Source organism: Dromiciops gliroides, chromosome 4, assembly GCF_019393635.1.
Source record: "Dromiciops gliroides isolate mDroGli1 chromosome 4, mDroGli1.pri, whole genome shotgun sequence".
NCBI classification, from domain to species: domain Eukaryota; kingdom Metazoa; phylum Chordata; class Mammalia; order Microbiotheria; family Microbiotheriidae; genus Dromiciops; species Dromiciops gliroides.
In genome coordinates this window covers 357,050,644-357,077,137 of record NC_057864.1, presented here as the reverse complement: position 1 = coordinate 357,077,137, position 26,494 = coordinate 357,050,644, and the positions used below count along the sequence as shown (strand labels likewise).

At 35.7% G+C, this 26,494-nt stretch overlaps 1 protein-coding gene across 1 annotated transcript in view; it reads left to right on the top strand.

The window, feature by feature from the left end:
• LOC122755124 (triadin-like) overlaps positions 1-26,494 on the top strand; it is a 326,758-nt gene that overhangs the window by 19,275 nt on the left and 280,989 nt on the right. Inside the window, exons 2-3 of the mRNA XM_044003480.1 lie at positions 20,350-20,409; positions 23,209-23,269. Coding sequence (XP_043859415.1) covers positions 23,218-23,269 — 52 coding nt within the window. The 5' untranslated portion in view covers positions 20,350-20,409; positions 23,209-23,217. The remainder of the gene's footprint in view (positions 1-20,349; positions 20,410-23,208; positions 23,270-26,494) is intronic.

The following is a 26,494-nucleotide window of genomic DNA, read 5'->3' as shown; positions in this document are numbered from 1 at the left end:
TTTTTGGGGGGGGGCAGGGCAATGAAGGTTAAGTGACTTACCCAGGGTCACACAGCTAGTAAGTGTCAAGTGTCTGAGGCTGGATTTGAACTGAGGTTCTTCTGAATTCAGGGCCAGTGTTTTATCCACTGCGCCACCTAGCTGCCCCCACTTCCCATTTTTTTAAAGTAGCATTTTCTTTTTGTCTTCATGACAATAAATAAAGTGGAGAAATACACAGGAACAAATACCAAGCTTGGAAGGGGCTAGAATGGGAATGGTCATTGAATTCCTCCTGCCTAGCCCCATTAAAGTCTTAGTTTAATTTACTGAATTATGTACATATCATATATCATGTCATGTCACATCACATCACATTCTATTATAGTGTAGTATAACATATACTATATAAGGCTTTGTCTTTTAAAATGTGACTGAAAGGGTAATATTTAAACTGTTCTCAGTCACCTTACTTTGAATCATTTTATCAGATTCCCTCCTTGTTGACAGAATGGAACAAGGGAACAAGGTCGATAATCTAGAAAAGGGACCATATACCTGTGAGAAGCTGAGGAAGACAACAAAGGCAAATTCTGCAGATTACATTGGTGACTCTTCACAGTAATTCTCAAGACAAACATTAGTCATAAGAAGACATTAAATGTGGACAAATTGTAATAAAATGACCCCATAATTCCATGTCTAATCTGCCACTGTGACACTGGGTTTAGCATGACAAAATAAGCAAAGACATTTCATTAAGCATCTCTTTTGCTATTCTTCTTCTCACAGTTGAATATGGGAGTTTGGGGCATTTTTGTTCTATATAACTGCTCTATTGGGATAATGATATTTTAATGAAATCAGTTTTCTCCCAAGATTCTGAGGCTCTTTTTCAAGATGTTATCTATTTAGCACATTCAGCATATAGACCGTGGTTAATTCCCTTGCTCCTCACCTAATTATTTTCTATTTTTCTTTTGTGTTTCATTTATTTTCTGTTGGTATAAGCCCTAAAACATAAAAATTGCAGTATGTATATACATGTATGTATTTAAATTGGTTGTACTATGTACCATGTCTCTAATTCCAGAATTATATGCATACAATCCATATTAAAAATAACAATAAGTTACAACTCTAATGGATTTTGCCTTCATATACTAACTAAAAGCTAGCTTGTTGTAGTGGATAAAATATTGTATTTCAATTTGGGAAGACCTGTATTCAAATCCCACATCTGACTCTTACTAGTTATATGACCTATGGTCCACAGGGTCATGAAAGTTCATACACAACTCAATGACTAACCAACAACAACAATAACAAAGTAATTTAATTTTTCTATATCTCAGATAAATTTTTAGGACTTGCCCATCCCCTTTCCAAATGATAGGAGTTATAGTTTTGTGCTCAGGGATTTTCCTCTACTTAAAAAGGGACAGATCTTCTTAAGTATTTTGTTGTTATTGTTGTTATTGTTATTGCTCAGATACTTCCCAGGTGCAGTGGCCCATGGAGTCAGGAATATTCATTTCCCTGAGTTCAAATATAGTCTCAGACACTTACTAGCTATGTAACCCTGGGGAAGTCACTTTACCCTGTTTGTCTCAATTTCCTCATTTGTAAAATGAGCTGGATAAGGAAATGGAAAGCAACTCCAGTATGTCTGCCAAGAAAGCCACTTAAGGGGGTCACAAAGAGTTGAACATGATTGAAAATGACTCAACAACAACAATAACATAATTTTAAAGAAAAGAGGGTATGCTCTTATTTTTTAAAATAAAAAGATTCCTCTGCCCCCCCCCCAATTTTTTTTTAGCTACTTGTATTGGTATGTGTGATAGGAATGGTGCCTTCAGCTTGGTTTGTCTTTAAGGGGACAGGAAGACAAGCCTTGGATTTTTATCAGTGTGGGGGATTTGAGATTGAATCATTTGTCTGCTTTCTTATGTCTGGGGCATAAAAATTCCAACCTACAAGGAGCTCATAATGTGGAGGTTTAGTTGAATTCCCACTATTCATTAAGGATACTTTTCTAATCTAGCTTCCTTGTCATGATGGAAATAGAAGCAGCTTGGGGAACTAAGAACTATATCCTTTTTAACCTTATCTTAAATAACATTGTTTTTATTATATTTTTGTGCTTGACTAATGTTGCATTGTACTACAATCCTAAACAATAAACATTGGCCTGGCCCGAGATAGGCTTGGCCTACAATGGCATCATATACTCAAGTTACTCTATTCTCTTATATTATTGACATGTTCTCTTAATTTAGTGGTATATAGAAATGAAGAGTAATACAAGAAAAATAATTAAGGTAGCATTTTGAAATCAGATCTACAAAGGTCCTTTGGAAGTTTGTGGTAGATTTTAGAAAATTTAATACATTTAATCTCATTTACACACATTTACATGTCCCAAAAGTTATGAGGAAGAATTTCATTTTCCTATGACTGCATCTATCTTCCTCTACCCTAGAGGGAGTAAGGCCCAGAATGAAGAGGGAAAGGAGAGAATATGTGATAGACATCTATTCTACCTCCCCACCCTCACCATATCATGCTTTGAAAGGTATAGAACTATCCACAGCTTTATACAGGAAAATGAGAATATCTCTCTACTTCCTTCCTTTTGGATGCAATAGTAGTACTTTTATCTCACATTTATATAGTCATTTATATTTGATACTGAAATTCCCCTTTCTGATCGGAATTGCTTTTCTGTCTACTTCTTGCACTAGCTCAATCTTTCTGAATATACTCTTTGCCCTCAGTGAGAATTTCTTTTATTATAGCCCCTGGATCCTTATTCCCTCTTGATGCTCCTAATCCATTACCCCTGTCCTGGATTCAATTTTTACCCTTTACAGGAGAACCTAGAGGTAATAATTTCTTTTTTTTTAATAAATAAAAGTATTTTATTATTTTCCAGTTACATGTGGAGATAGTTTTCAACATTTGTTTACATAAGATTTCAAATTTTTCTCCTTCCCTCCCTCCCCTCCCTCCTCCCCTCCCCCAGACAGCAGGCAATCTGATATAGGAGATATATATATATATATATAATAGCATTAAACATATTTCTGCATTAGTCATGTTATAAGAGAAGAATCAGAGCAAAAAGGAAAAACCTCAAATGAGAAAAACAACAGCACCAAAATCAAAAGAAATAGTATGGTCCAATCAGCATCCATGTTCCATAGTTCCTTTTTTTTTTTCTGGACTTGGAGAGCCTTTTCCATCATGAGTCCTTTGGAACTTTCTTGTACCATTGGATTGGTGAGAAGAATCTAGTCTATCACAGTTGATCAACACATAATGTTGATGATACTGTGTATAATGTTCTTCTGATTCTGCTCATCTCACTCATCATCAGTTCATGCAAGTCCTTCCAGGTTTCTCTGAACTCCTCCTGCTCATCGTTTCTTACAGCACAATACCATTACATTAATATACTACAACTTGTTCAGCCATTCCCCAATCAATGGGCAACTCCTCAATTTCCAATTCCTTGCCACCACAAAAAGAGCAGTGGTAATCATTTCATGAAGCAATCTTCACTATTGTGTAATCCATTTTCTGTCCAATCATTTCTTTTCACTAATCTTTGCTTACTCATTCTATTTCCCTGAATGTTTATAGTTCTCATTTTGAGTCTTTTGTCTCTCTGCATTGTCTCCTGCACTTCCCTGGCTTTCATTGTTATCTCTATATAGTTGCCTTCTAGGTTTACATATTCTATCTGAATCTCTTACCTTTCTAATTAAGAAAATCAAGTGAGACACAAAACAGAAATATGCTCACCAAGATAATTAGCATTATCATGAATGATGTCCAGTACAAAGCCTACTTTCAAAAAGGATTCCTACTAAATGGTGAAATCATCCAGATATGCCTATTTTGGGAATACATTGTACTGATTGCAACAAGCCCTTAGCCATTGAAGATGATCTTAAATGAGAATCATAATCAGCCCCTAAAGAAGTGGAAAATAAATTCATATTTTTCAGGTTACGATATGAATACACTTGGAAATATACTTGTATATGTACACATGTAACAATACTATATATATACATATATACATATACATATATATATATATAATTATATATTGTAAATGGCCAATGAGTTGGACTCATAACTACATAGAGTAGGCTAAATTATTTTTGGGAAATTATACAGTTTCTCACTTAATACAAGTATTTTTCTAATGATGTTATAAGGCTATAAATTTCAGAATACTATTGTCTCCTAAGAATTGAAGTTGAGGATCAACCAAGGGCATTAGAAAGGCACACAATGGGTGAATGGACTGCAACATTACAAATGAGGAATTACCCATAAGTGTTGTGAAGCATATCATCAGAGAAATGCAGAAGTAGAAAAAAATGATGGGCCATTCATATAATGAGAACCAGGGTCAGCTGAAGGACATAGAATATGTGCTAAATAGGTTTATGTTCTTTATCCCTGCCTATTGAAATCTTTTTTTCCCTTCCAGTCCCAATACAGGGGTTACTTCATCCATGAAGACTTCCTCTAGCTGAATGTGATATATCTTTCTATCCTTCCATTTTCCTTAGAGCATTTTGTCTAAATTTCTCCATTGTATCTCTCACATAAGGTCATAGAACTGAAAGAATTCTGAGGCCCAAAGAGTTTAAGAGAATTTATTGAGGTATGTAGTAGGTAGTGAGTGTTGTAATTAGAATTTGAATTTTTGGTATTGACTCCATAACAACTATTATCCATATCCTTTAATGAAATTGCAACCTCTTCAATCAAAAGAATAGTGCCATTGTTATGTTTGTGTTCCCAGAGTCTAGCAAATTCTCTTGTATCATGATCTCAGGCCTATTATAATGGCAGAGGAACTAAAGGACAATGCAAAGGAAGATACTCAGTATATATGTACCAATGTTGAGTCATCACTAAGAAATTGTGTAAAAGAAAATATTAAATGCATATATAATTGAAAAGAAGACTCTTTGATCTTATAGTGAGAGTGAAAAATAATAAATATGCTGGCCAGTTGCTGCTCTTGTGATGATGAAGGAGTAAGATTAAAAGAGGAAGGAGTGTAAATAATTGGGTGGTTGCCAAAGGAGGATTTGACTAGAGGCTTGGGTAAGAATTGAACACAATAAGAGGGACACACAGTTTATTTTCCTTTGTAGTAAAGGAAGTTTCCATGCTGAGGTGTTCCCAGATCAGATGACACAACCATTCCTATTGTGATCTCCCCCTCTTTCCTCTAATTATATAAATAATCACAAAAACAGGTTTTTCATTTTCCTTATTGCCACTTTACCCATCAACGATGGTGACAACATCCACTCTGCCTGAATTGAATAAAGCCTTGGTCACCAGGCTTCAATATGGGCAAATCCATTGATTAAAAATGTAACCATCTTGCCTCAGAGATGTGACTAAAGCAGTGAACCATCTCACTGAGCTTGGGAGAAGAGGAGAGCCAGCATCCAGTGCTAAGTCCAATGTGTTTTACTGTCTCACTGGTCCGGAAGTTGCTCCTGTGGCCCTAGCTCCCTGCTTTTATATCCTCACAGAAATGAAGATCCATAGTAACAAACTGTCCCCTGCTCTGGGGAGGTATGAGAAAGACAGACAAAGAGGTAGAAAGACTGAATATAGCCTAGCAGGATAAGAGGAGCAAAGGAATAAGCCCTCTTCTTTACCCATCTCAGCTGGTGACTAGAAGCCAACTCCTTTAACTGTTTGCATGAGAAACAAAGCATATTCTACTTTTAAAAGCCTTTGCAAGTCTCCAAGCTTGCTCTTTCAAAGGAAAATGGGGTAGGATGCTTTTAGCTTTTGTACAATCTACATTTGATTAAGGTTATTTTAAAATAAGTGCATTTGACTAAAGGAACAAAAAGTAATGTTCTTTCTGCAGTTTCTATGCATGCAGTTCATGGACTTTTTCCTTCAGTGACAGAGAAAAACTCCATAATTTCATTTTTACTTTAATTATAGCTTATATCTTTATATCCATTTAAGCTTTACAAAGTGTTTTATGTAAATCGTCTCATTTGAAAGTGGCAATAAGGAGGCCACATAGTGCAATGGACTGAGTGCTGAACTTGTAGTCAGGAATTTCTGGGTTCAAATCTTGCCTCTATCACTTACTAGTTATACGACTACAGGTAAGTCACTGAATCTCATTTTCTTCATCTACAAAATGTGGATAACAAGGCCTGTAGTCTCTACCCCATGGAGAAACAACAGAAGAATAGTATTATTCATCTTCTAACTGAGAGGTGATGGACTAAATATGAAGAATGAGACTCAATTTTAGATTTGACCAGTGCGGGAGTTTGTTTTGCCTGGCTATACATATTTGTGTGTGTGTGTGTGTGTATGTATGTATGTATATATACATATAAAGGGTTTTTTCCCCTTTCTTTTCTTCAGTGTGTATGTAGAGGAGGGGATAGGAAGAAGAGAAAATACATGTTTATAAATTGAAAAAATAATTAAAAGAAACAGCAAATAAAAAGTTTGTCTCAAAATTAAGACCTGGGTTCAAGTCTAGCTGCTGATACCTACTAGTTATCTGCCTTTGTGTATGGATATATGTTTGGAAATTTAGGGGTGTTCAGGGAGAACTAGCACTTATGGTGTGAGGGCTTGCCAAGCCCTTTTCAGAGCTGCTCATCTACCTTTGCTGTCCACCTTTACACAACTCTCACCTGTGGCTCTAAGAAGTTATAGCATATGCAGCTGCCACATCCCAGTGAAGCCATCTTGGCAGATGGGCTAAACCAGTTTGAGGGTAACTGACAAACCTGAAACACCACAGTGAGTTAGTGAAGCTTCCACCAGCAGAATGGGTAGATGAGAACAATTTTTCCAGAGGCCATGAAAGTGCATGAATCAAGCATTGTGGAGTCCTTAGAGCTTAGAGTCAGACAAAGAAAATGCTGAGGACATTCATTACATCCCAAATCATTGCCAATCATCCTGATTTTTTTTCTTGCAGCTGGACTGACTCCAAATCTACTGCTCTATCTGCTGTACTACCTAGCTATCTCATAATATATATTATTAGTTAATAGTTCACATTTATGCAGCAATTAAAATTTGTAAAAAAAACAACCTTAACATATATGATTTCAAAACAATGGGAAGTATTACTCCCATTATTACTATTATTACTCCCATTTTACAGATAAGGATACCGAGGCAGACAGCATTTAAACATCTGGCCCAGGAGGTAGTGTTGGAAACTTGGCCTAAAATCAAGTCTTCCTGACATTAAGTTCCATGTTCTCTCCACTGTATTATATAGCTTCCAATAGAGCAGCTCATTATATGCTCAACAAGGTACCAGGTGCTGGGAATATAAAGGCAAAAATGAAACATTCTCTGCCCTCAAGGTTAGTTAAATTTTACCAGTTCTCACTTGGACAGAGCTTTGTTGATTTTGTTTCCAGAATCAACATATGTTAGAGCAGGAAAGGACCTTGAAGATAGTGTAGACCTATTCCAACCTCCTCATTTTATTGATGAGGAAAATGAGTCCCAGAGTAGGTTAAGATGTGGCCAAGATTAATGGCCAATTCTCAACTGTCAGTGCCAGAATTCTCTATATGATGTTTGCTATCTCTCCCTTGCTTTTGAATTTTTAAAATCTACTGAACATCAGAGGCACAAAGATTCTTTCCTTTCCCATATGTAAGAAAACCATAGTGGGCAGCCAGGTGATGCAGTGGATAAAGCAGTAGCCCTCAATTCATGAGGACCTGAGTTCAAATCTGGCCTCAGACACTTAACACTTAATAACTGTGTGACCTTGGACAAGTCACTTAACCATCATTCCCCCACCAAAAAAACTCCAAAAAACAAAAAGAATGGAATCTTCCAGAGAGCAAAGAAGAGTCTTTCCCTTTCTTCTTGTCCCCAGTACTTAGCACATTGTCTGGTGCATAGTGAGCAATAGATTAATGACTGACTACGAAGTAAATAACAGCAACACTAAAAAAAAAAAATGGACAAAACATGATGAATTACAATGAACAATCTGGGTCCTGGGGAATTTCTAAGGAAACATAATTTCTTCCTTTCAGAAGAGAGTTGGGGGTGTGATGTGAAATGTGATATAAACTGTCAGATAGAGATCTGTGTCAATGGGTTTTGTCATTTTTCTTTCTTTGGTTACAAGGAAGCACTTAGGGCGACCATGATTAGGGAAAGAAACTGCTATAAAAACAAAAGGAAAAAATTATATATATATATATATATGTTTGTGTGTCTATGTATGTATATACTTTTAATGTGTGTATATACATATACATGCACATATACATATTTGTATATATATACACATGTATGAAGTAAAATAATAATAATAATAATAATAATGACTGTTGAGCTTTTGGAAAGGAAATAAAAGGAATGGATCTTCCAACCATGATTAGTGAGTACCCTCAAGCCAGAGAAGACCAAGAGGAAAAGAGGCAAGATAGAAGGAATAAAAACATTTTGCCTTTGTTTCCTACTTTCACTGGGAACTTGCAGTAGTTTTTAAATCCTTTCATTTGTAATTAACTGTTGTGTGTTCCCTGGCTTTGAAGAGCTTTTGTTTTTTTTGTTTTGGGTTTTTTTTTAACATTTAAAAGCTGGAGAAAAGCCCGTTGTGAGGGCTTAGGAAATAGAAGTAAGTCATTTAATTTTTTCTTTCATCTGATGTTAATTTATGCAAAAGCTAATAACATATTTATTGCTTAGAGCTGTTCATTTCAGAGATGCTTTCCCTCCCAACAAGTCTATTTTTTTTCTCCTTAGTGATCCTTTGCCAGACAGAGTTATCACTCTCATGACTTAAATGCTTTTGCCAGGGAATTTCAGTGTGGTAATCTGTTGACATCCTAGGCCTGAACATAATTACTAACTCCCCAGAAGCATAGCTTACTAGCCAACTACTGTAACTGTTGTGAAGCTGTTTGACACACAGTAAAGAAAGAAGCTTGTAGAAAAGGTGAAGGCAAAATTGGATATATGAGTGAGGACGTAGTGAGTAGGAAAAGCAATGAAAGGGAGAGGAAACCATTACTGATTGATACACACACACACACACACACACACACACACACATACACACACACCTATATTATAGGGAAAAAAGGAGTGAGAGGAAGTTAGGGCATGTATAGAATTAAAAAACAAAACACCTAAGAAACATGTAATTAAAATGCTGTGTCCTTTAGAAAGGAAAAGGCTAATTATACTGCTGCCAATGAACCCACAGAATAGAGACAAATGTACTTATAGGTCCATGGATTCTTATGAACAACTCTGGCTTAACTGCAATTCAACATGAATAACAGATACCCCATAATGACAGCTTAAAGGTCCAATTCATAAAAATGTTGTTAAAGCACATTATTTATACAGGCTTTTCCTATGCTTCTGCTCTTATTCATGACACTCTCAGAACTGTGCTATAATCAGAGGCAGAGTGTACAGTGGAAGCATTAATTCAATACGAACTGAGGCAAGCATACTGGAGCACCACAATAAAATCTTAGCTAGATTAATTTAAAGGGTAGAATTTATCACACCAGAGTATATGTTTTTAAAAAATTACAAGATATTCAGACTAGTTTTAGCTTATATCCCAAGGTCTTTACTAATGGAATCTGGAGTTCAGTAGAAGGTTAGGTAGTTGACAACTTTTTATAATATATGTTTCTGTTTTGACAATCAGAGGCCTATGTGTAATGACTGTGTCTGCTCTGACTTTCTTCTGGATTCCTATTTAATAGGAACTACTATTCAAAACCCACTCCCCCCCCCCCTTTCCTTTAATGCAGTGACAACACTAGTGGATCCAAGAACAGGGAGAGAGATTAGACCTGGGTTTCACTGATATTGGGAACTCCCAGATAAGGAAGCTCCCTTTACGGATGAAGGTCGGCACCTTCTCACTCATTTTTGTAATCTTACCAAGCTATCTAAAGCATAGATATCATCACAGCACAAATGACCCACAATACTCCCTAGTGTGGCCAGAACCAGGTTAAAATATAATTGGGAAATATTTAACAAAATAAATAAAACATAATAAAATATTTATCTTAATATGTGGTTTTCTAAGACATTATGTAGCCTGTAAGGATTATTATGTACAGATTAGTGGTCCCCCTTTTTATTTGCTTTATACTCCTGAGCACTGAGCAGTTACATAATTTGCCCAGATTTGTCAAGGGTGAAAATTGAACCCAAGTCTTCCTGTTTCTAAGGACTGCTCTAGATCCATGATACCATGTTGCCTCTCAGGCCAAAGACTGATCTTCTGCAAATGCCTATTAAAGCAAGTGTTGTTATAGAAGCTAGAAAAGATACAAAGGAACCATAGAAATCAACTAGCCCAGGGGCAGCTAGATGACTCAGTGGATAGAGCACTGGCCCTGGAGTCAGGAGGTCCTGAGTTCAAATCCGACCTCAGACACTTAACACTTAATAGCTGTGTGACCCTAAGCAAGTCACTTAACCCCAATTGCCTCACAAAAAAAGAAAGAAACCTACTAGCCCAACCTCTTCCTTTTCCATATGAGGAAACTCCATATGAAGATCAAAGAAAAGAAGTGACTTGCCTAAGGTCACATACAGGCAGAACTGGCAGAGCTTGCAGAGCTGAGACTAGACCCAATCTTTGGGGACTCTTAGGCTTCTGTTCTTTGCTGTCACTTCAATTATTTATAATTTAGGCAAATCCCCAACTACAGAAAGTTTACCCTTGAGAAGTTGAATATGATGACAATTTTCTGCAAGTGTGTTTATTTGAGGATTATCTATTTAGTATATACAAAATATTTAAGGAAAAAATAAGATGACATTGAACTATGTGAAATTATCAAAAATTGACTTCTTGACTTACCATTTCTGATTGCTGGGGCTATAACAGTACACTGCATTTACTTTGAGACAGAGTGTGAAAATATTTTTGTATAAGACATTTGACTATCTCTTGAAATCCTGCAGAATTTTTTTTTTGTTTAATTATAGCTTCTAACACTGACAGAACATGTTGTCTTTGATCCTGTAGGTAAAAAGCCCAAGACCTAAGGGAATGAATTAATTCCTGTATTTAATTAGATGCAGTCATTAGTAGACTTAACTTGGGCATTCACATTAGAACTCCTCACTGAGTTTCCTAGGAATGGCAGCAGTTATGGGTAAATGAAATACTTAAGAATTTATCTCTGGTACCTGAGACTAAGGATGAAAAAAGGACATAAAAATCATCCTTCTTGAGAAAGATGGTAAAAATGACTACAAAACTTTCAGCCATTTCAATAAATAATTAACTTCTAGAAGTGAGTCAGTCTTATGTTGTTCACCTACCAAGGATACTTCAGATCTGAGAAAAGGAGATCCACTTGTTTTGAAAACTGAAGATACCACACTGGATGCTGAGGTGTGTGCTCCCATTTCAATGTTCACATGCAACTCCGGGTTAAGAAACAATTTTCTAAAATTGTATGAATGATGCAGAAGGAAGTGAGAAGAACCAAGAGAAAAAGTAATATGGTAACAGCAATATCATAATGATAATCAATTTTGGAAGATTTAGAAACTCTGATCAACACAATAATAAACAACAATTACAAAGGCTCAATGGGAAATATGCTATCCATCTTCAGATACAAAACTGATTCAAAGTGCAGATTGAAGCATATTTTCTTCTTTTCTTTATTTTTTCTTGCCTTTTTTTTTCTTTGTGGAACATGACTAATAGAGAAATTTGTTTTCTTGGATTATAATATATGTAATGAGTTCTATTTTTTTTTTTACCTTCTCAAGCATGTGGGAGGAAATTGGAGAATTTGGAACTGAAAATAAAATAAAATTGAATTTTTAAAATAAAAGAAAATGTGAGAATTCATACTTTAAAAAAAATAAAGAAAGAAACAGTCTTCCGGAAGGGAAGATCTGTTGCTTTTGTACCATATTATTTGGATGGGAAGATGAAAGTAAAAGGCAAGTTCCCTTTTTCTGTGTGACCTCTTCATTTATTGACTGGTTCCTTATAGAACCTTTATATTAGGGAAACAATGGCTAGCTAGGTCTATAGGCTAAACTTCTAACTCTTTGTATTTTCTCTACCATTCCCAGAATTGAGAAACTACCACATCCTTCTCAGCTTCCTTTTAAATGTTGTCTGCCCCTGTTAGAATGTAAGCTCCTTAAGGGGAAGTAATCTCTTTCTTTCTACTTGTACTTATAATCCCAGTGCTTAGCATATTTACAAGTACAAAGTAAGAACTTAATACACATTTCTAACTTCTAGCAGCAGAGCCAAGAGAGCTGAGTAGAAAAAGCATTCAACTGAGATCTACCATCATCCCCCTCAAAACAACTTTAAAATAATGCCTCAAATTGAATCCTAGACAGGCAGAACCAAAAAAAAAAAAATGGTAAGCATAAGGAATTTTTTTCAAGCCCCAAAGAATTTAGGAGGTTGGAAAAAGAGATCTGTGACATGGGGGTGGAAGCTAACCTGAAGCCAATGTGGATGAAACACCACTGGTATGACCTGGTGGTGGTGGTGACAGAAATAGCATTAATTTTGGGAGCTCTCAAGTCAGAGAGTAAGGGAACCTGGCAACTGGTCAGGAAGAGACCTTAGGGGATCTCTATGATAGCAGTGGATACTGAATCAGACATTGTTTGACAACTCAATTGGCTATGCCTACTTCTGAGTTGTAGTTCAAGGGTGGAGAGGAGCACTTTTGGGTCAAGTATGAGTGGAAGCCTTAAGGAACAGTATCGATTGCAATCCCAAGCATTCAGGGGCACCTCCTGGGTAAGGAACAGAGTGTAAACCTGGAGAGCAATGGCCATACCTCTCTCCAGATTATACAACCCTGGAAGCACCAAAAACTTCCAAACAATCAGAACTAGCTCTGAAAAAAGCAATGTAAGAAAGCCTGCAGTTTTATACAGTTCTTCTCTCTGCCCAGCACTCTTCCACCACCCCATGCCAGGAACAGAGTCCAACTTTAACAAAAAATTCAAAATCAAGAAATTGGGTAGAAAAATGAGGAAACAACCACCACAAAAAAGGAACTAGCCACAAAAAGCTGCTATAGTGATCAAGGGAAGATCAAGACACAATCTTAGAAGACACAATCAAAGAAAAAATGTGGATTGGATACAAGCCCAACAGGAATTTCTGGAAGAGCTAAGAATTATTTTCTAAATCACTTAAGAATGTTGGATGAAAAAGTGTAATGTAAGAGTAATGAAAGCAAAAGAAGCAAATTATGAAAATAAAACAATTAATAGCTTGGTAAAAGAAGCAAAACAAGTTAGTGAAAATAGCAACCTAAAAATGATATTTGGACAAATTTTTAAAAAGAGGTTAAAAAATTCACTGGTAAAAATAACTGCTTAAAAAGCAAAAGTGGCCAGATGGAAAAAGATATACAAATGCTCACTGAACAAAATAATTCCTTAAAACTTAGAAATGGTCAAGTGGAAGCTAATGACTCCATGAGGAATCAAGAAATAATAAAGTCACAAGAATAAAAGAACAGCAGAAAATGTAAAATATCTCATTGGGAAAACTACTGGCCTGGAAAATTGATTGAATAGAGATAATTTAAGTATTGGGGTACCTGAAAACCATGATTAAAAGAAAGAGAGCCTATATATCATATTTCAAGTACTTATTGAGGAAAACTGCACTGATATCTTAGATCCAGAGTATAAAATAAAAATTGAAAGACTCCACTGATTACCACCTGAAAGAGATCCCAAAATGAAAACTCCCAGGAATATTATTGCTAAATTCCAGAGCTCTCAGTTTAAAGATGAAAATACTTTAATCAGCAAGAAAAAAAATCATTTAAATTCAGGAACTATATTCAGCATCACACGAAAATTAGCAACTATCACTTTAAAGGGTCAGAAGGCTTGGAACATCATATTCCTGATGGCAAAAGAGCTGGGATTGCAACCTACCCAACAAAACCAAATATATTGCTTCTGGGGTGTCAGGGAAGGAAATTTAGCAAAATAGAGGACTTTCAAACATTCCTGATGAAAAGAACAAAACTGAATAAAAAATTTGACTTTGAAAAACAAGACTCAAGATAAGCATAAAAAGGTTAAACATTGGAATTGCCCCCAAAATAGCAATAAAATAACCCTCAGGACAGAAAAACACACAAAAATACTGGCTGAGAGTTTTCTCCAGCTATAGATAGATTTCAGGGGGCCATGCTGGGCCACAAATAAAGCCTAACCCTGCAGTCAGGCGACACACCAGACACCCCCCAAGAAATTTGGCCCAGTGCCTCTGAATTGGCCGCAACACAGGCATCTTCTGGAACTGAGCACGCGGTCAGGCTGAATGGCTGGCCTGGGTGGTAAGTGCAGGGGTACCAGTGGACTGGGGGGAAGGATTCAACTGTCCCACCCCAGCGTGCAACCAGGAAAAAATCCTGAGTGACTGAAGGCCCAGGTGGGGGAAGGGAGCAGGGGAGCAGTCTCATCGGAAGCTGAGAACCACACCACAGAAAGCTTTGCTTGTTGGTTTCTTAGTAAATAGGCCTGAGGTAATCTCTGGACCTGAGAACAGTCCAGGTGAGATTAAAACCTGCCCCTTAACCCCAAACACCTGGGACCCTCTGAAGCTGAGAACAGGAGCGGAGCTAAGAAGCAGCCCCACCACCTGTGGAGAGTTTAAAATCAAATGAAAGTGAGGCCAGGCAGGCTGAGAAGAAACCCAGCCATTGCCTGCGCCACACTGTAGCTTGAACAGTGTGTCCTGGAAGCAGAGCCACACTTTAAGAAGGAGTTAAAAGCCAAGAAATAGTAAGCCAGGATGAGTAGGCAGAGAAAGCAGAAGACCATCGAAAACTTCTTTGGGGGTAAGGTAGACCACAATACAACCTCAGAAGAAGAAGATAATAACAGGGTCAAAGCTCCAACATCCAAAGCTTCCAAGAAAAATAAGAACTGGCCTCAGGCCATGGAAGCTCTCAAAAGGGACTTTGAAGAGAAAGTAGGAGAAATAGAAAGAAGATGTAGAGAAAAGGAGGAAAGATTGGAAAGGGAAATGAGAGCAATGCAGGAGAGTCATGAGAACAAAGTCAACAGTTTGAAAAGCCAAATGGAAAAGGAGATTAAAAAACTGTCTGATGAAAATAACTACCTAAGAATTAGGATTGAACAAATGGAAGCTAGTGACCTTATGAGAAACCAAGACACAGTAAAGGAAATCCAATTGAATGAAAAAATAGAGGGCAATGTGAAATATCTCCTTGGAAAAACAGCTGACCTAGAAAAGAAATCTAGGAGAGATAATTTGAAAATCATTGGAGTACCTGAAAACTGTGACCAAAACAAAAGTTTAGACACCATTCTCCAAGAGATTGTGAGGGAAAATTGCCCTGATATTCTAGAAGCAGAAGCTAAAATAGAAATGAATCCACTGATTACCTCCTGAAAGAGATCCCAAAAAGAAAGCCTCCAGGAATATTATAGCCAAATTCCAGAACTCCCAGGTGAAGGAGAAAATACTGCAAGCAGCTAGAAAAAAGGAATTCAAATACTGTGGAGCTCCAATAAGGATAAAGCAAGATCTAGCAGCCTCTACATTAAAGGACTGAAGGGCATGGAATATGATATTTCAGAGGGCAAAGAAACTGGGACTTCAGCCAAAAATCATGTACCCAGCAAAACTGAGTATAATCTTTCAGAGGCAAAAATGGGATTTCAATGAGAAAGAGGTCTTTCAAGCATTTGTGATGAAAAGACCTGAACTGAATAGAAAATTTGACTTTCAAATACAAGATCCTAGAGAAGCATAAAAAGGTAAACAGGAAAAAAGATTTCATGAGGGATATTAAAAGATCAAACTGTTAACATTTCTATATGGGAAGATAATACTTTGAAATCATAAGAACTATCTCAGTAAGCAATTCACAGAAGACAGGGCTGAACTGAATTTAAAGGGATTATATCTGTAAAGCATTTATGTTTTGTTCTTTGTAGGGCAGACGGGGTGGGGCATCTTGCGTCTGGGGCTGGATTTGGGTTTGGGGCCCAGGGTCCAGGGTTGGTGCTTTGTCCACTGTGCCACATAACTAATCCATGATGACATCATTAAAATAGGATTGAGGTGTAGGAGGAATAAACTGGGGGAGGGAGAAGGGGAAAGATGGTCTGGGGAGAGGTAGTTCACATGAAGGAAACAAGAAGAAAGCTTATGGAGGAGAGTAGAAGAGGGGGAAGGAGTTGGGGAGTGAGTGAACCTTAATATCATCAGAATTGGCTCAAAGAATAACATATGTACTCAAGTAGGGTATAGTAATATATTTTTGCCCTGAAGGGAAGGGGGAGGGAGAAAAGGGGAGGGGGAAAGAGGGGAAGGAGGAAATGGCAGATTGGGAGAGAGAGCAGTAAAAAGCAAAACACTTTCAAGAAAGATGAAGATGTTCTGCATTACTGCACCAGTATGACATATTGAATTGCTTGATCTCATAGGGAGGTTTGAGGAGGGAGGGAGGAAGAACAATTTAGGGACCCTGATCTCATTGGAGTGGGCTCATGGAGGGGATAGCTTTCATACCCAATTGGGAGGAGCAATCTATTTAACCCTGCAGGAAAATAGGAGGGGAAGAAGATAAGGAAGGAAGGGTGAAAAAAGGGAGTGCAGAGTGAGGGAGAGGATAGTCAGAAGTAAAACACCTCTGAAGAGGAATAGGTAAAAAGAAGAGAGAATAAATGTCATGGGAAGGGAGTAGGATGGAGGGAAATAGTTATGATGATTGATTTATAATGGCTAAATGTATGGTACCTACTTTGCTGGGCTTTTATGAAGAAAATTCTCTGTCAAGCTTAAGGTACTATATACAGGTTATGATGAACAGGATACTATCAGAAAAACCTGGAAAGACCTACATGAACTGAAGCAGAGTGAAATGTACTGTATACAAAATAACAGCAATAGTGGGGAATGATCTGCTGGGAAGCATGTGGTTATTTTCAGCAAGGTGATGATCCAATATAACCCTGAAGGACTTATGAAGATTGCAGCCCATCTGCAGAGAAAGAACTGATAGTATCTGAAAACAGATGGAAACACATTTAAAAGCATTTTTTTTCTTTTCCTCTTTGACAATTTCTTAATCTGAAGTTTTGGGTTTTTGACTGTTTTCTCTCACAACTAGCTAATATGGGAATTTTTCCATGACTACTCATGTATAACTTATTTTGAATTGCTTGAGTTCTTGTGGGTGGGGAGTGCGAATGGAAGGGGGCGGGAAGAGAAGTTGGAACACTAAGTTTTTTTTAGAAATTGATGTTAAAATTTTATTTTTACATATATATTTTAGAAAATAAAATTATTCTTAAAGGTAAACATTGAAGATAAATCATAAGGGATTCAATAAGATTAAATTGTTTGCTTCTGTATATGGGAAGATGATACATATAACTTCTAAAAACTTTGTCTTTATTAGAGGAAATAGAAGAATCTTACATCAATAGGGGGTGCAGGAGTGAGTTCATTACATTGGGATGATGTAAAAAATGGATAGGCAAGAAAAAAGGAGGCTCTGGGAGAAAGGTAGGGGAGAGAAAGAAAAAGGAAAATTATTTTACATAAAAGAAGCAAGCAAGGAAAAGGTGTTTTGTTTTGTTTTCCACGGTGGAAGGGAAAATGATGGGTAAAAGGTGGGTAAAGCTTGACCCCCACTCACATCTAAATTTGTTCAAAGAGGGGAAACATATAAAATAAGAGAAATCTATCTTACCCAACAGGGAATTAGCAGGAGAAGGGTACAAGGGAAAAGGGGGTAATAAAAATGAGGGTGGATGAAAGAAATCATTGATCAGAAGCAAAACAAAATTTAGAGGAATGACATGATAAAAAGAAAGGGAGAGAAGGATATACAGAAGAAAATAGAATGGATTGAAATGTACAATTAGTGAGCATAGCTATAAATGTGAATACATTAAAATCATCCATAAAATGGAAGCAGATAGCAGAATGGAGCAGAATCCTGTAATATGTTGTTTATAAGAAATACTTGAAATAGAGAAGCATACAGAATTAAAATAAAGGGCTGGAGCACAATCTATTTTGCTTTACCTGAAGTTTAAAAAAAAAGGCAGGGGCAGCAATAATGATCTTCCACAAAGCAAAAGTAAAAATTTTGTTGTTTAATTATTTTCAGTTGTGTTTATTGCTTCATGCCCCCTTTTGGGGTCTTCTTGGAAAAGATACTGGAGTGGTTTGCTATTTCCTTCTCCACCTAAGTCTAAAGATGAAGAAACTGAGGCAAATGGAGTTAAGTGATTTACCCAGGATTAAGTGACTTATGCAGGATCACACAGATGGTAAATGTCTGAGATCAGACTTAAACTCAGGTCTTCCTTATTCTATGTCTATCCCTCTATCTACTGTACCACCAAACTACAAAAAATAGACATAATTAAAAAGGGGTAAACAGGGACACTACATCTTACTAAAAGTTACCTTAGACAATGAAGTAATATGAATGCTAAACATATATGTACCTAATGGCACAACATCCATATTCTTAAGGCAAAAATTAAATGAATCACAGGAAGAAATAAACTGTAAAATGATACTAGTGGGGGAACTCCAACATTTCCTTCTCAGAGTTAGCAATAAAACAAATAAGAAAGAAATCAAGGAGATAAATAGAATCTTAGAAAAGTTAAATATGATAAACCTTTGGAGAAAACTGATTGGGAATAAAAGAGAGTATATCTTTTTCTCAGCTGTACATGACACCTTCCCCAAATTTGACTATGTATTAAAGCATGAAAAGCTCACAACAAAATGCAAAAAAAGCAGAAATATTAAGTGGACCCTTTTCAGACCATAATGCAATAAAATTACATTTAAAGAGCTGTGGAAACAGAAAAAGGTAAAAAGTAAATATTCTAATCATAAGGAATCAGTGGGTCAAAGAACAAATCAGAGAAATAATCAATTATTTACTTAAAGAGAATGATAATGATGAGATACAAAATCTGTGGGTTTCAGTCAAAGGAGTACTTAGGGGAAAATTTCTCTCTCTCTCTCTCTCTCTCTCTCTCTCTCTCTCTCTCTCTCTCTCTCTCTCTCTCTTGCTCGCTCTCTCTCTTGCTCGCTCTTGTTCTCTCTCTCATCTCTACCTCCACCTACCTCTACCTCTACCTCTACCTCTTTCTCTCTATCCATATTCATTTCTATATATACAATTTATTTCTCTAAATATCTGTACACACACATGTATGTATCAACCTCTGTATCAAATATAACTGTGTAAAAAGCTTAAAATTGTTCATACCTTTGACTCTGCAGTAACACTACTGAATTTGTATTCCAGAGATATACAAAAGGGAAAAGGATCTAGTTGTACAAAAATATTTACAGCAGCTCTTTTTGTGGTGATGTAGAATTAGAAATGGAGGGGATGCCCATCAACTGGAGAATAGTTAAATGAGTTGTGGTTTATGACTGTGATAGAATACTATCTTGCTATAAAAATGATGAGAAAGATGGTTTCAGAAAAATCTGGGAAGATTTAAAGGAACTGATGCAAAGTGAGATGAGTAGAACCAGGAAAACATTGTATACAGTTAAAGGAACATCGTAAGGATGATTAATTGTGAAAGACAGCTACTTTGACCAAGACAATAAACCAAGATAACTCCAAAAGATCTATGATAAAAAATGCTTTCCATCTCCAGAGACAGAACTGATGAATTCTAAATGCAGATTGAAACATTTTTTCTTTTTGCTTTCTTTTTTGTTTTATTTTGGGGGTGTTTTTTTCTTTTCTAATATGGCTAATATGGAAATATGTCTGGCATCATTTCATAGGTATAATAGATATAAAATTGCTTGCCTTATCAAAGAGGGGAAAAGAATGGGAAGGAAAGAATTTAGAACTCAAAATTTCAAAAATGATTATTAAATTTTTTGTTTGAAAAATATTTAATGAAATAAATAAAAGTATATTAAAATAAATACTTGTTGGCTTGTTGACTTAGGAAACCAACATGTGACAGCATCCCAAATTCCACTTTATTAGAGGCAGATTAGGAAAGACATTAATAAGACAATTCACTTAGTGAATTCATTGTATGCTTATTAAGACCATGATGACATTTAAAAATATAGAATACCAGTAGTTTACACAAAGATTTTTCAGTAAAGACTGATTTTTTATTTATGAATGTTACAGTCCTAATAATTTGTATGGACAAAAAATGTTATTGCTAAAATTATCATGTCAGATTATTTTAAAATGTAATCTATAATTTCAGTATTAATGTATAGGAAATAAAAGACTACAAATTCCTCTTCAGGAAAAGAAGAAGAAAAGAAGAAAACACCTGAGAAGAAAGTAGCTTCTGAAAGTAAGAAGGGTAAGTGAATTTTAAAGTTGTCTGTACATTTAAAAAATGTTCTTTATATTTTTATTGGCAGTTGTTATTAAAGTTGAAGACAATGTTACTTATCCTATTAACTACTCTCCCCTCTTAAAAAACAGCATAATATTATGATATTTGGAAACATTGTACTTTATAAAAGGCTGTATCTGTCGGGTCAGGAAGACCTGGGTTTATAGTTCTGATACTGTAGCCATAAATAAATCACTTTTGCTCTCAGTGCCTCAGACAACTCTCTTAGGCTATAAATTAGAGAAAAGTTTCAGAACTATATTGGTGCATTGGTGGAGGGAGGTACCATACTGAGAGCTCCCCAAATCAATGCTATTACAGGTCATTACTAGATATGTAGATTGGAATACAAACTTTTAAAAAATTGATGTCAAAATTTGTTTTTACATGTAACTTGGAAAAATAAAATTCTAAATAAACAAAACAAAACAAAACAAAAAACAAGACAAAAACCCCTAAAACATTAGAATGTAAAAAAAATAATAAAGTCAAAAGGGAAGAAAGAAAAAAAATGTAGATTGGTGTAGGGATGTATATATTTATTTCAACCTGCAGCCAATCTGTTGCTATAGCTTTAATATCTATATTTCTACTTAGATTTCTATTTACAACTTAAAGCTATAGACATACCTATGCCTCTTTCTCTATCTATATATTTATATATCTATATCTGGTCCAGGTCTAAACCAAACAAAATATATAATGCCATATCTTACAAATATAATTAAATATGTAATATTTTAAAGTATTTTAGTAAATTTTAAGCTTTCAAAGTCTGGGCTCTCAAAAAAAGTACAGGATATACTCAAAACCTTTCTCCAGCTTTGTAGAAACTGACAGACCAATCTCTGTATGACATGATAAATCTGGAGAAATGCTGTGCTTATCATTCCAGTCATCAAAAGTCTCTCTCATTGGAGTACTAGCTGAGCTAAATACAGAGAAACTAGACTCCAGTTTGACCACAAGGTGAAGAAATTTTGGTTGAGAAAACTTTCAGAGATGATCCACTTTCAAAGAAGCTGCATCCTCCATCTGCGGAGGAACCACCAACAATGACAAAATTCCAGATGCTTGAAATATAGGAATAAAAAAAAGATTGTAACATTATAATGTAACAATGCAAAGTAATAAAATATAATATATTTCACTGCCATCAGGTAATTACAGGGCAGTATGTATATAAGTAGGTGTGTATATATGTATGCATGAATGCATGTATGTGTGTACTGTCACTAGCCTGGCAAGCGCTTATGATCCTATGGCATAGACTCTGAGAATCCAGAGTTTTCTGCATGCCATTCTGAGTTTTTGCTATAATTAATATGAATAATAACAACTATGCAATAATAAATATTAATTAACAGTATTAATATAATAATCAATAGTATTCATTATAATAATTAATAGAAAGTGGTATGCATATGGTATCTCACTGGGTCCTCACAACAATCCTGTGAAGTAGATTCAATTATTATCCTCATTTTACAGATAAGGAAACTTAGACTGAGAGAGGTCAAGTAACTTGCCCAGGGTTACACATTTGGGTCATACAATCATTCACACAGTGTCTAAGGTGGGATTTTAACTCATGTCTTTCTGACTCCTAGTACAACACTCTTAAGCTCTGTTCCACCGAGCTTCCTATAATTATAGCATAATGCAATATAGCATAATGTAGCCTAAAATAATTGGTTTAGAAGTAGTATGTATGCATGCATGCATGCATTTGTATATACACATCTATACACATACATACATATACATACAGATTTGGATATAGGTAAAATCTTGCCAATTTATTCTGAAATCTCTAGTATGGAAACTCTACTGATATAGATAAGTGACTCATTAACTATAAATAGTTTTTGGAAGTTATTTAGAGCATTGAAATATTGTGTATTAGTTGTTCGTGGTCTCATAGCTATTATGTATTAGAGGACAAATCTTGAACTCAGGACTTACTGACCTCAAGGCTAGCCCTGTCTCCACTATGGTCATAATGTCTTTCATAATATGATATACAGTAATGCAATACAATGTAATGATAATGTTCATTTTCTCACCAGGTACACATATATATGTATATGTGCATTCATATATGGGCATTTATACATAAACTTAAAGTAAAATTGAAGGCATTTTCTAGATAAATTAATGAAAATGACCCACACAGCCAGTCATTCTGATGATTTGACTGATGCACCTGCAGTCACTAGAAACAATCATAGAAGCCATTTCTGTCCTCTCAGGAAGATGCTAGGGAAACTCTCTACCTCAATGGGAGGTGCCATCCAACGAAGGTCTGTTCTTTGTAATCACAGGAAATTGATTGGAGGGGAACTCATCAAATGACCAGCAGTGATTCTGATCAACCCCATTTACACTTATATGTCACAAGGAATCAGAGCATATGAGATTGCATTATAAATATTGCAGATGGAATAATGCAATTTAATATCTCCACTGATCAGAATAATTTTGTAATGTTTAGCAAGGAAAAGGTCCTTAAGAGATCATTATTTTTTTCTTTGTATTTTTCTGTTCTTTCTCCCTTACCAATTGAAGTCATTCATATGTGACTTTCATTTTTGAATTCTGAATTTATTTATGATTTTCCCCATGCTAGTGTGGGTTTGCTGGCTCAATGACTTTTATCTAAGCCCTCAAATTCCTCAAAAATAGACTCAATGAAGATTCTAAATTTTATGATTTGGTGATATTTAAATGTGAGAAAAACCTCCTTTTTTGTTTCCAAATTAGAAAAGGAAGATGTCAAGAAGAAAACTTCTGAAAAGGAAGCTGTACTTGAGGTTAAAAAAAAAGGTAAGACTCTCTCTCTCTCTCTCTCTCTCTCTCTCTCTCTCTCTCTCTCTCTCTCTCTCTCTCAGAATAATTTCGAATAGACTTGTTTAGCCTGAAAATCCAGAAGGAACATATACATATGAGGAAACTCCACTTAAATCTTGAATATAAAGAAATTTGTATTACTGATCGAGCTAGGCATTGAGTAGCTTATTGTTTATGAACAAGTTCCTAGTTTGCCTAGTACCATTCTTTAATTCTAATGTTGAAATATTGAAAATTATAGGGATTTGCAGTTTCACTAGTAGTGGAAGATTGTTACCCTTTTGGCAATATATTGGGGTGGGGATATGATTTTGTCATAATGTGAATATCCTCTACAATATTTGGGGTGTTATCTTTATGTGGGAGGACAAGTTGCTGGCAATTAATATATGTATCACCAAGCTGAATGTCCACACGTAGTAAGCAATTATCTGAAGCACTAGCTGGTTCAAAATCATGACTGGAACAATGCTAAAGGTAGAGAACTTAGTGTGGGTCAGTTTGCAATAGTTATGTGAGGAAGTAAATAATAAGTTTGATAAGGAGATTTTGGTTTTCTTCACACTGTTCCATAGACCTTGTGTATATTTCTGCTCATCATATCTCCCTAGATGGTCTTAAAGGGTATATCTCCTGTGGTCCTTACTGTACTTTTTGACAAATAGGACTCTAACAAATAGTAGATAATTGTCCTATTAGATACTTGTTGCTTTGGATTACTCAGGAGTTATTGCTATAAAAATGCAAACATTCCCCTGAAGAGGTAGCACATTAAGTTTTATAGCTATTTACAATAGTAAGTTTAATAAAGTTCTTAGACTAATCCAATATGACAGCTTACTGAGAGATATTTATTGAAAAATCAGGTTCATTTTTTATGCTAACTTTTGGTAAGGGGCAGAGCAGAGAAAGAAGGATAAATGGTGAAGGAGGAGTGGGCTTGATTGGAAGGCTATAATGAGAATTAGTATTAAACCCTCAAGGGGGATAAGGTTACTAATCAGATGGAGAGAAGTCTCTTCAAAAAGAAGACAGGAGACCTCTAAAGATCAAGTATAAAATGAGATTTTCACAGAGGAGTAAAAATCAGTTATTAAAGGCTTATATATTTATCTAGGGAATAAGTGGAAACTTTTTGACTTTTAATAATCACAGCTAAATTTATAGGATCATAACATTTAGTGGTACAGTGCAGTCAGAGAACTTGAGGTCAAATCTTGCTTCTAATAGTTATTACCTTCATGACTTTGGACAAGTCACTTAATTTCCTTGTTCCTCAACTTCTTTACTATCAGACTGCTAGCCTAAAATGAGTACCCATATTTATTTCAGATCCATCATCTCTGAAGGTTACAGATGCTAATCTTCAACCTAGCTAAACACTTTGAAAATGTCTGCAGCTAGTTATAGGAAGAATATGGCAGGGGCATCTAGGTGGGGCAGTGGTTAAAGCACCGGTCCTGGAGTCAGGAGTACCTGAGTTCAAATCCGGCCTCAGACACAATACTTACTAGTTGTGTGACCCTGGGCAAGTCACTTAACCCCAATTGCCTCACTAAAATAAAAAAATTAAAACAAAAAAATTTATTAAAAAAAGAAGAATATGGCAAACTAGAGAACTTTGTTAGTGGGTTTGAATATTCAATATATGGAATACAACTTCAAAGTTCATTTTATTGTTATGCTATAGATTTAAAAGACTGTGAATTTTTGATTGGAGTCAATCAAAAATATTAAATACATGTGCAAAGTACTGAGCTAGGTACTGAAGGAGATAGGAAGGTGCTTAAAGTCATGTAGCAGAGACAAAAAATGTGCAACAGATAATTGTACCTTAATATAGATGCTATAATGTCAGTGTCAAAGTGTGATAACTGAATAGGAGAGATACAAAGAGATTGGTATGAAAGTTTGGAAAAGACCTTCTAGCTTTTAGCTTGTGGAGAGAGGCAATCATGGAGGAGGTGTCATTTAAGCTGAACCTTTAAGAATGAGTAGAATTTTAGTAGATAGACACTGAAGAGCGAAGGATGAATTTCCAGAAGTATTATTTTGTGCTGAAAAAATATGGTAGATGGAAAGCATGAGACACAGAGTCATTTTAGATCTGGAAAGAACATTGAAAATTATTTAGTCCAACATCCTCAATGTCCAGATGACTCAACATTTGGTGATTGGGATGTGGGGGGTGGGGTGAGGAAAACCAAAGAAATTCCAGTTTCATAAATGAATAATTAGTGAAATGGTGCGACAATCTCAGAATAAAAGTAATCAGGTGGAAGAACAGGTATTTGAGGAACAAACCAAGGATCTTTGTATTTTAAACATGGCAGAGAGCATTTAAGTGGAGATATTCAACAGGCAGATTTGGAGTTTGGGACTAGAGATATGAATTTGAGATTGAGAGTTTTGACTCCTGAAGTAAGATCAATCAGATTTACCTGACTTTCAGGAGACAAATCCCAATACTTGGAATTCTAACAATTAAAACAAAACAACTTTGTGACATAAGATTTGGTTAAGGAAGAATGGCTTACCCTGGGGTTTTATGCAATCTTTTTTTTTTATCAGATAGCAGTATTTTGAGGATGATTTTAATCCAACCTTTCTGCAGAGAAATAAGATAACCTAGTTAATTTATGATTTTATGAATGAATGAAAGAACATGCTTTCCATTCAATATGAAGATTATGCTGGTGGCCCATCATCACTAGTGCATATACTCTAAGGTATTTACTTAGTAATCAGTATTCATTCAAGTTCTTATAACTAGCTCATACATTTCAAAATGCTTAGCCAAGTTTTAAGATTATCATCTGTAACCTTAATCTGGAATAAAGATGGATACTCATTTGGGGCTTAGCAGTCTGACAGCAAGCACATACAAAGAAACATGATTTTATATTGTTCAATTTGGAAAAGAAAAGCTAAATCATCAAAATAGGATGTAACCAATATATTCATTGTGCCCCAAAGTCAAAAGATCATTCTATGGAAGAAAGTCTAGCAGTGTTTTTTCAGGATTCTTTATCTGCTCAAAATATTCCATTCAAACTTTACATTCAGATGTCCATGAGCCATACAAAGAAGTTGACCCTATAAAAGTAACACTGAGCATAACTCATAAAAGACTGTACTGTTGTGAGAGATACATTCATAACTCTTTCCCTGAAATCTCTAGACCAATTTCTATACAAAG